This window comes from Manis pentadactyla, chromosome 8, assembly GCF_030020395.1.
Source record: "Manis pentadactyla isolate mManPen7 chromosome 8, mManPen7.hap1, whole genome shotgun sequence".
In the NCBI taxonomy this organism is placed as follows: Eukaryota; Metazoa; Chordata; class Mammalia; order Pholidota; family Manidae; genus Manis; species Manis pentadactyla.
In genome coordinates this window covers 5,614,208-5,624,771 of record NC_080026.1, presented here as the reverse complement: position 1 = coordinate 5,624,771, position 10,564 = coordinate 5,614,208, and the positions used below count along the sequence as shown (strand labels likewise).

General features: G+C 59.5%; 1 protein-coding gene across 1 annotated transcript; it reads left to right on the top strand.

Moving 5' to 3' along the window:
• Nucleotides 1–475: 475 nt before the first annotated feature.
• AMER3 (APC membrane recruitment protein 3) lies at nucleotides 476–8,409 on the top strand. Its single transcript, XM_036884297.2, has 2 exons — nucleotides 476–591; nucleotides 5,720–8,409. The coding sequence occupies exon 2, from the start codon at nucleotides 5,734–5,736 to the stop codon at nucleotides 8,122–8,124; it is 2,391 nt and encodes a 796-aa protein (XP_036740192.2). The 5' UTR covers nucleotides 476–591; nucleotides 5,720–5,733; the 3' UTR covers nucleotides 8,125–8,409.
• Nucleotides 8,410–10,564: the final 2,155 nt, after the last annotated feature.

The following is a 10,564-nucleotide window of genomic DNA, read 5'->3' as shown; positions in this document are numbered from 1 at the left end:
TTGCATCCCGAGATCGGCCTGCCCCTTCTCCCAAGCCCGCGTGAGTCCCGGGGAGGCCTCGTGACTAGGCCTGTGTGGCCAAGCCCTTCCGCGAGGGTTGGGGTTCCCTCCGCCCGGCTGCTGCGGGCTGCAGGGTGGGGGCGCCCACACCTGTGCGCTCTGCGCAGCTCGGTCTGCGGCGGGGGGACAGGGGAGACCGCCGGGCGGCCGTCCGTTCCGGGGGCCCGAGCTGCGGCGCCTGAGGGCCGCACCCCACAGCCTGAGGGAGGCAGAGACCCGCGGGGGAGCCCGGGGGAGCCCCGAACAAAGCCAGGCCGGGCGAGACCCGGCGGCCGCCCTCCGCGGGCAGCCCCCACCTGCGCGGCGCGCGCCACCGCGCCCAGTCCCGCGCCCGGCGGCTTCCCGGCCCCCGGCTCCCGGCCGCCCCTCCGCCCGCCCCTCCCGCTCCCCGGCCCCGCCCCTCGCTCCCCGGCCCTCGCCCGCGGGGGCGCGCGGCGCCCGGAGCTGGCCGTGGTGCTGAGCGCGCGGCGCGGTCGGGCGCGGCTGCCGGCCCTGCCGAGGCTGCGTCCTGCGACACTCCCAGCCCCAGCGGTAAGTCGCCAAGCCCCGAAGATCGTCTGTAGGCTTGCGGGGAAAGGGGGTGATTTGGGAATTTGTGTGCATTCTTTTGAGCGATGGGCGAGCGGAGCGGAGGAGCCAGGCTCTTGCAATCTCTGCACCCCGCGGTGCCCCGCGTGGATGGTGAGGGGTCTGGGGGTGATGACCCTCTTAGGTTTGGGCTAAGGAAGGAGAGAAACCATCTGTCCACGGCTGTGGGGGCTGGGAAAGCACGAATAAGGCTGGAGACCCGTCTTTTCTTGGCCGGGCAGGCCAGGAGCACCCATAAACTCCCTTAGAGGAGATGGGGCAGAACCGTCACTCCCCAGAGGGCCTCTTGTCCCCCCGACGTGGGGGCTGGGTGAATGGGTGCTGTTCTCACCGCAGATTCTATTTCTGCATCATTCCCCACCCCACGCCCGCCCCGGAACACGGAAGCTTTCCCTCCTCACAATGGCCCTCATACCTCCATCCGAAAGGCTTTGGCTTAGGCAGTTGCTACAGAAATTAACTATTGCCCCCTACATAGGCCTCTACTGCCACCCCAACGCCGAGGAAGTCCCCTGCGGGGGCTCCCTCAGGGGGCTCTGCTTTCTTATCACCATTCACCCCTTTGTATTTCACTGCTTGTGATTTTCCTGAATATTGGGGGTGGGGTGGGGAAGGCATGGCAAATGCCAAAACTATTAGTCAAAACGTTTACATCTCCACACCACTTCTGTTGCATATGTGTACCTCCAAGGTTTTTATTTTGCTGCATGGAATACCTTTCACGTTAAAAATGAGAAAAAAAGCACAGAATTACCTTCCCAAAGGGAAAAGAAAATCCTCTAGGCAGATGAGCTGAAGTTAGTCATCCTACAGAAAAGCAGCCAGTAGAATTACTTCATTTGCTCACTTTGCGTAAATCCATATACATGTGCATCTCTCTGCCGCCACTTTCTGCACGGGACCCCGCTCTGGCTCCTAACTTATCTTCTTGCCTCCACTCTTGCCCCTACTTTGCATTCTCACGGGCACCTGGAGTGATTTGTTAGAACTGAAAACTGGCCCCTGGTACTCACCCTTGATGGTTGGCTCTCCACGGTGCATAGGATAAAGGCCACGACCCTCCCTGGGACCTCAGGCCAGGTGTGGGCTGCCCTGCCCATCTCCTGGCCTCCTCCCACTGATCTGCTGCTCTGGCCACCTGAGCCTGCTTTCAGATCTTTAAATACTCTCCCTCGCTTGTTTCTGGAGGCCTCTCGGCAAGATGTTCCCTCTGCCTGGAATATGCTGCCCACGTCTTTTGCCCAGTTGTCGTCAGCTGTCTTTTAAGTCTTGGTTTAACTACCACATCCCTGAATCAGAATTGATTCAATAAATACATGGTGTTTTCTCATGGAATTTGCAAGTTCATTTAGAAATGAAAGAGTCCAGGATCTTAGTGTCACTAAGACCATCAGAGAAAATTATATGCATAAACTGTAGAATTAAAAATTCCAGACCTTGCATCCTATTTAGGAAATTTAGATGGAAATATATGGATAAGATGTCCCCAAAATTCATTTAAATAAGTAGTCGCTCACAGTCTACTACAATTGAAGTCCTGAGTCTTGGAGAAGTTTTCAGTCTCATTGGGGAGCAAGAAGACCAAGCAAGCTACAGTGTGAGCAGCCAGTGACCACGGATGCTCCAGACAAGAAGGCATGGAGCAAGTGGAGGGCTGGGTGGGCTTTGTCCTTTGGGGAAGGATGTGGCACATGGTGTCAGAGTCTCACTCAGGTTTCCTGCTGGGGTCTACTAAGGGGGTCTTTAGCCACAGGGTTACAAAGCAGAGTGGGCATTCATGCAGCTGAGAACCTGGAGTATTTGGCCTCTGCCCTCAAGCAATATCAGTGCCAGCATCTGGCTGTCCAGATAAATCCCACTCTGCCCCTGAGAACTGTCATGGAAGGTGACTGCTCAGCCTGTCTCCAGCTGGGTAGTGGGCCCTCTGCCCCTTGGGGGGTTCCCATGCATATCACCTATGAGCCCCACATTTCCAAAGAGTCAGGCTCTAAAATACATTAATATGGAAACTGACTGGACTGAACACATGGATCTTACGTGATTGCTCCAGTATTTTGCAAGTCTCTGGTTCGTCGTTCTGGACCTTAGTGCTTTTTGTCTTATTGATGTGCAGAGTGCTAAATGAACTCAGGAAACAGGGTTGGCAATATTAGTGACACTGAGTCCAGCCACCTATAGCAATGACAGCTATTTTGAGGGATCATTTTTCAAGTTCAGGGTGTGGTAAAATTTCCAACTCTTCATGATTTTAAATCAGTTAGCTGTTCCAAGAATTATAAAACCAATAGTTTTATTTATAGAGATCATCTTAGTTTTTGTAGTTGTAGAATTCCTCACACAGTGAAATAATTTTTATCATGTCTGGCTAAGTTATTCCAAGAGTATGGTAATAAAAAGATTTTTCTAAAACATAGAAAAGAATAAATGCAATAGAGATTTCATATGAATTCATAAAATTTCTTGCCATAGAAATTTTATTGCTTTCAGTTACAATTTTTCTAAATTTGAGTGAGCTACACTTTTGCTTTTAATCTTCATTTTCACTATGTTTTCCAAAATTCATCACAAAAACACATTTATTATCAATTTCTAGATTTCCTGTGAAGGGAAGCATGAGCTATTGCTCTGTTGAATGTCCATCATGGGTAAGAACACAAGTTCAGGATCAGACAAGCTTGGGTTCTAATCCTAGCTCTGTCACTTACCACCTGAGTGACCTGGGCTGATCCTTAGGCTTTTCTGGACCTTAACTTCTCCTTTGTAAAATGGAGGTTACAGTGTCTCTTACAAGGTGACGGACCAAGCACTGCTCCTGGTTAGGTCGATGTAAACAAGACTCAAATCTGGGTCCTCTGACTCCAAAGTGCCGGTACCAGCCACTGCGCTGCATGTAACACCATCCCTCAGAGTGGGAAGACCATATTCAGGCCTCAAAGTATTGTGGGCAGTGGAAAGGGGGTCTGCAGGTGCACAGTGGGAAAGGCTTGGGCCGTGCCATCTGGCAGGAGGCACAAAAGCAGCTTCGAGCATTGTCATACTGTCCAGGATATTGCCACCAAAAGCTGAGTGGCAGCAAAGCCGAGCCTGGGTCCTGTGGCTTTCCCTGGCACAGGGCTTGCTCCCCCTCCCATCCTCCAGTCAGAAGTCCCAGCTGTCCCTCTGCGGGGAGGAAGCACTGTCCACGGGTGGGAGTGGAATGGAGGCCGGTCAGCTTGACCCTGTGGGCCTCTGCAATGCCAGCTTTGCCAGCCCTCCTCAGCCTCTTTGGCTTTAACACTGCCAGCTGGACTGTGAGGCAATCTGCCACCATGGGGTCCTGGTGTTGGAGCATGCCGGGAGAGGGGCCATGCAGAATGGGCAAAGGCAGGGAAGCGGAGAGCAGAGCACGGTGAGGATGGTCCTATGCCCAGGGCTCTTTGCAAGAGGTGCAAAGGTCCAGTTTTAAACAGGTTGCCTCTGGACTGAAACTGGAGCTCCCCATCACCATTCAGAAAGAAGGCCCTGCCCAAGGACACCACCCGAGATCTGCCCTGAGCCCCCTTGAGGTGGCCACAGGCACCCAGCTTACAGGCCCTGGCTGCCCCAGTGTCTCCTCCTGCCATTGGCCTGAGGGATCAGCGGGTCCTCCTCTGTCAGTCTGGCTAGGGAGACGTAGGGAGGAGGGTTTGGGGCTGGTTTCTTTGGCTCTCCTCTGGTTTCTCAGCCCACCTTCTGTGAGGGGCAGTGGAGCAGGTGGGAAAGCAAGTGGCCCTGTCCGCCAGCACGCCTTTCTCAGCCAATGCCGATGGAGGCTCCAGGTACCTTCAGAGAGCTGCGTGGCAGCTACAGGCAGCAGAGTCGGCCCGACCTCCCCAATGCTTCGGCATGAGGACTTCTGCCTGCCTCTCTCTCTATTCAGTTGCTGCATCCTGGAGTTTCTTCCTTTGAAAGTCCCTGTAACTTGACTCCTCTTCTCATGCCTGTGACTGCAGCCTCCACCTGCGCCTTATCCCCACACTCAGCTCGTTTTAGCTGCCTCTTGTGAGTCCTTCCTGCTAGAGTCTCTCTCCTGTTATGCTGTCCTCCACTCATGTCAGATGAATGGCCTTAGACCCCCAACGCCCCCATGTCACTGTTTCCACCCACGCACTCAGAAGAAGCCCACAGCTGTTCAGTGAGCCTGGACTAAGGCCGCGCTCCCAGCTGTGCAAGGATGAGCAAGTTGTTAACCCTCTACCACCTTCCCACCCCCAGAGCCAGGACAGACACCAGTAAGCAATTCTAGCCGCTCTCCACTGAACTCAGACTGGCCACCAGAAACTTCTGGATGACACTCCAGACACAGCCCCTGTCAGTACCTGTGTGTGGAAGGCCACAGCGGCCTGCTCTTCCAGCCCTTACTGTGCTGTGTCCGTCCCATCTGCCTGGTCCTGGCCTCATGCTTGCCCGGTCTCTTGCCTGCCACCATGATGCTCTCTCTCTCTCCCGAATGCTCAGGCTCTCATGCAGCATGGGATGCTCAGCTGTGCCTTGTGGGGTGGCCTCTGGGTCGACTGAGTCTCGCCTCTCGAACAGGAGCAGGAGTCCTGGCGGGCAGTGCCTGTGTCTGTCCCTCTGATAGGCGGCCACGTGGGGTTCGGGAGGCGGGCTTGGGCCGCCTTGAAGCTTCATCTCTCAGGCGGAGGAGGAGGCCGCTTACGATTGAATCCTCTGAGACACCGCAGGTGGCCGTGGTCCTTCCCCGCAGGGATAGAGTGCCTGGGCCCGGGCATGGGATTTGCTGGATTTGGCCAGAGAAGCTCTGGGAGGATGCTTGGGTGAGCTGAGAGACTGCAGATGCAGGGGCTCATTTTGGCTCCTACTGTGTGTCTTTAGGCATGTGACTTGACATCCCTGGGCATCACTGTCTATAAAGGCTGGAGCAGCGAGCATGGGTGGGGCTGTTCCCCTCTCCCTCCCCCACCTCCACGGAGTCCCTGAGTTCAGATGTCCGAGCTCTGTTCCAACAGCACTGTGGGGGGGGGCGGGCAGAGGGCCTCGGGAGCCCAGGCCCCCACCGTGGACACTAAGTGCCCCCTGCTTCCCTCCACAGCAGCTGCAGGCAGCATGGAGCTCAAGAGGGGGAAGACCTTCATCAAATCGAGCCTGCACGTTTCCCGCGAGAAGCCCCCGGACACGGCAGCTACTGCCCGGGGCAGGGAGGAGGCGGGCCTCTGGTCGGTCTCACCGGGAGGGCAGCAGCAGCCCCACGGCGGGAGGAGCCCCCTGGTCAGTCCCAGCAAGCAAGGATTCGACAGACGCCCCAACAAAGGGGCCCAGCCAGCCCCCGAGGGGGATGCCACAGCCTCCTGTGGGGCCTCCTTCAAACTGGTACGGAAGAGCAAGACTCACGACAGCGTGCCCGGGGCTGGCAGGGCGGCTGCAGCTGCTGGGCACCTGGTGGGCAGTGCCAGCTTCCCAGGGCCTCCCAGCAGCCAGCGCATGATTGACTATCGCAACTTCGTGCCCCAGATGCCCTTCGTGCCAGCTGTGGCCAAGAGCATCCCAAGGAAGAGGATTTCCCTGAAACGCCCCAAGAAGTGCTTTCGGAACCTATTCCACATTCGCAGAAATAAGACTGAGAGCTTGGCCTCACTGGCGACCAAGGGGAAGAGCCTGTCCTCCCCCGGGGGCCCTTCGGAGGCTGGAGGGCAGTGGGGCAAAGCCTTCCTCCCCTTGGGCGAGGGGCTGGGACTGGACAGCCTGTGCCAGGACCTGTCTGATAGTGAGCTCCTGCCCGACTCTTCCTTCGACCTCTGCAGGGCCCTGTGTGAGGACGTGGCCTCACTCAAGAGCTTCGACTCACTCACAGGCTGCGGGGAGATCTTTGCGGATGAGAGCTCAGTGCCATCCCTGGAGCTGAGTGACGGCGCAGAGAGCCCGGCCCAGGCATCTCCCCGGGGTCCCTTCCAGGGCAGCGTGGAGCAGCTGGCGTCTCCTGCCCAGAACGAGACATCTGACTTGGCCAAGTTCTGGGACAGCGTGAATCTCACCGTGAGGCAGCACCACACCCTCCTAGGCCCGTGGCCGGGGGCTCCGCAGGGGACAGACACAGAGCCGCCCAGGCTGGATGCAGCGGAGCTCGCCGAGCTGCCCCTGGGCCCCTGCAGGGACCCCCACAGTGGCTCCAAAGCCAGCTCCGTAGACACAGGCACCCCCAAGAGCGAGCAGCCGGAGTCTGTGTCCACGAGCGACGAGGGCTACTACGACTCCTTCTCACCCGGCCTTGAGGAGGACAAGAGGGAGGCCCTGAGCCCAGGCACGCGTGCGGCTGCCTTGCCTCGGGACAGCTACAGCGGAGACGCCCTCTACGAGCTCTTCTACGACCCCAGCGAGGGGCCTGTCCGGCCAAGCCTGGACGATGACCTGTGCGTGTCGGAGAGCCTGTCGGGACCGGCCCTCGGAACGCCACTGTCCATGTGCAGCTTCCGCGTCGGGGCGGAGGAGAACCTGGCCCCAGCACCCGGCCCAGACCTGCTCAGCCAGGGCTTCCTGCAGAGCTCCTGGAAGGGCAAGGAGTGCCTGCTGAAGCTCTGTGACACGGAGCTTGCCATCACCATGGGCATTATCAACTGGCTGCGCCGGGGCCCTGAGCTTCGCGCCCGGCCTGCCTCAGCCCCTGGGGAGCCCTCCACCCAGTCCAGGGGACCAGTGGAGAAGCAGGCAGTGGGCTCTGAGAACAGGGGCCCAGGCCCAGAGAGACTGGAGGGCAGGAAGGCCCAGGCCTCAGGTACAGGTAGGACCCCGATGGGCTCAGCTCCCAGCAGGCAGGAGCCGTGGGCACATGTGGGGAGCAAGGGCCTGTTTGCTGGAGACAGTGAGGTCCTGGCAGGGGCCGACCAGGGGACCAGCTCTCTGTGCACAGACCCGTCTCTGGAGTGCGTGCAGGTCTCTGGGGAGGAGGGGGCCCGGAGCTGCCATGAAGGCTCATTCTCCTCCATGGAGTCTTCAGCCTCTGTGACAACAGACCCGTCCCGGGAAGACAAGGTCCCAGACCCCTCTGCCTGGCCCAGCTCCCGGGAGCCCAGGCCACCTGGGAGCCTGGGGTGTTTCCGAGGTCCCTGGAGGCCAGGTCTTGAGGGCAGCTCTCTGGAGGCAGAACCTGCCCTGACAGGCTGTGTGGCCCAAATAGCAGCCCTGCAGATCCACCCAGACCACTGGCTCCCCACTGTGCAGCCCCCAAGGCAGGATGCGGGCCATGGGGCCTGTGGGCAGCCTCACGCCAGGGGCCCTGACAATCTGCAGTGGAAACAGCCTATTGGCTTTCCTAGTGTGGCCGCTGCCTGCGGCCTACCCTCTCTGGCCAGCCCGCAGGACCAGAGGTGCCCAGCCCAGGACCTGGACCTGAGCCGACTCAGGGTGGAGCCCACCAGGCTGGATGCCCAGGCCCAGGTCTCTGTGGATGGCCAGCCCCTGCAGCTCAGCTCAAGGGCACACAGGGGCCCGCTGGACTCATAGTCCCCCCGGACTGCTGCCCTGCTGAGCCCCTGGGCCACCTGCCAGGACTCTTGGGCCTCACTCCTGGCCAGCACAAGGGGGCCCCATCTGCAAGTGTCCCAGAAAGGCACTGCAGCTTCCCGGACTATGAGGGCCCCCTCTGAAACCAGCCCGAAGTGGGGGCCCTCAGGCCAGCCGTGGCCAAGCCCCTCCCATATGACGGGCTCCCACTCACCAGGAGCTGCGTCTCTGTGGTCGATCAGGAGAACCTAAGTCCCGAATCTCCTTCCTTTGTTCCTGATGTGAGGACTGTCGTGGGGAGGGCACGGCAGGCGTCAGGCCAGCCGGGCAGGGCATTTCAATGTGGCAGCATCCAGGCTTGAACCTCGCAGCTGGGGCCGCCCAGGAGGGCTGCAGGGCTGCCGGTGCTCCCAGTGCCCTGCCTCGCTGGCGCCCACGGGGAACGAAGAGCGAATGCGGGGCGGGCGGGGGCCTGGCTGCTCCTCCTCAGCGCATCAGGAAGACGAGCCCGGGCTTGGAGATGCTGGGAGGAAACGGCCTGTGGTAAATGGGAAGTAGCCGGTATCTGCCCAGGAGTCGAGAAGAATAAATGTGTGGGCTCAGGGGTGGGACACAGAGTGGGAGACAGGCAGGCTGGGCAGCTGCCGCTGAGCTCAGGAGTGCCGCCAGCCCTACCCAGCCTGCTCTGCACCACAGGACAAGCAGCCACAATGTCCTGGGGCCCCGAGGCTTCTCCCTGGGAAAAGAAGCAGGACCAGCGCCATCTCAGCAAGAGCCTTGAGCCAGCAGACGCCATGTGCATCCCTGCCAGGGCTGGCCGGACCCTGTGGACAGGTGGCGAATTGTCTGTCACAAGTCTCCCCAAACAATAATTTCTCCAACCATGGATGGCAGAATGTTCTTTGGGAAAACACTGCTGGGTGCTCCACAGCTCTGCCGTTCTCCATCCACGCTGTCAGCGCCCCCTCCCCACCCCCAACCCTGCAGGAAAACTCGCCTTTCATCGCATCCCTCCGAAAGCGCAGCAGATGCAAGGACCGAACATTCAAGGTTGTGGAGGGGAAGGGTGGCTGCCTCTGCAGGCAGGACATGTGTCCACCCTGGCCAGTGTCAGCACATCAGGTGCCCTGCAAGGTCTCTGTGACTAGATCCTACATCAGCCACACACTGCAGGGAGATGTGAAGGGTGGGATGGGCAGTGGCATAGAAGGGGCAGGTCTGGGGATTATGGGTGGGTGGGGGGCGAAGGATTTCCAGATGGGGGGATGCAGCCTGACTGCTGAGTGCAGCCTGGTGTCTCCCCTGATGTCTGAGGCTTCGTTAGCGACTGCTCGCTGGGGCCTACAGAGTGCGGGGTGCGGGCACACCGTGGGCTCAGAAGTTCATGGTGAGACTCCTGCCCTGGCCTGTGTAGCCCTGGGACGCTGAGGCAGGTCAGGGCAGCCTTCCTGGGAAGCCACGCCTGACCCCTCCTCCCAGACCCCCACAGATGGCCATTTACCGAGCCTTGCTTTGAGCAGAGGACACAGAATAGTCCAGCGCGCCCCTGCATCTGCCTGAGTGCAGACGTGGAGGCTGGGACGCAGAAGGCCGATGTGACTTGTCCATGGACACAGCTAGTTGGTGGGCTTTACAGAGTTTGAGTCCCACGGCAACTCCAAGGCCCAGCTCTTCAGCAGCCCCAGCTCTTCTCCCTCGGAGCCCCTGCGCCGAGTGCCTCTCTCAAAGCCTCCGTTCTTCCCTCCTTTTGGGGCACGGGCATCTGAGCACCGCCTGGGCAGCAGCACGTGCCCCTGGAAGGAGGCTGAGGGCCCTGGCAGGGGCACCCCCGGCTCAGCCATGGCCCCGTCACTCTGTACTTCACCTGAGCAGGGCATGTGCTCCGTAAATACTTGTTGAAAGAATGAAATATCAAAAGGTTGCGCATTGCCTTCTGATTTCTCACTGACTGGGCCTTGCGTCTGGAGCATAGTAGGAGGCAGGGTTTGACCTCGGCGGAAGTACTCCGATGGAGCGTCTGTCTCCTTGCTGGGAGGGACACGGCGGCTGAGGGTGATGGGGGGTGGGGGGGTAGCCCTGGGAAGGGCAGGAGCCAAGGAGGCCCAGGCATGGGCAGCAGGGACCTGGGGTCAGGAGGGCAGGACCCGGAGGCCATGGCAAGCCACAGTCTGTGGGGACCCAGCAGCAGGGCAACAGAAACAAGGAGGGGGGCCAGGCCTGCCTGGGAGGACCTGCCGGCCCCAGGGCTCCCGATCCTGGGAGCATGTTGAGCAATGCTGGCACCCCAGAGATTCTCATCCCAGCACCCTGGGGGGCGGCCCCAGGCTGACCTGCCAGGCTTCTTTCTGTGAGAGTGGAGGAGCGCAGGGCGACCTTTGAGTGGTGGGTCAGAGGCTCCCTCGCCCTGTCTCTACACACCCCACCCCAAGACTGGCTGCCC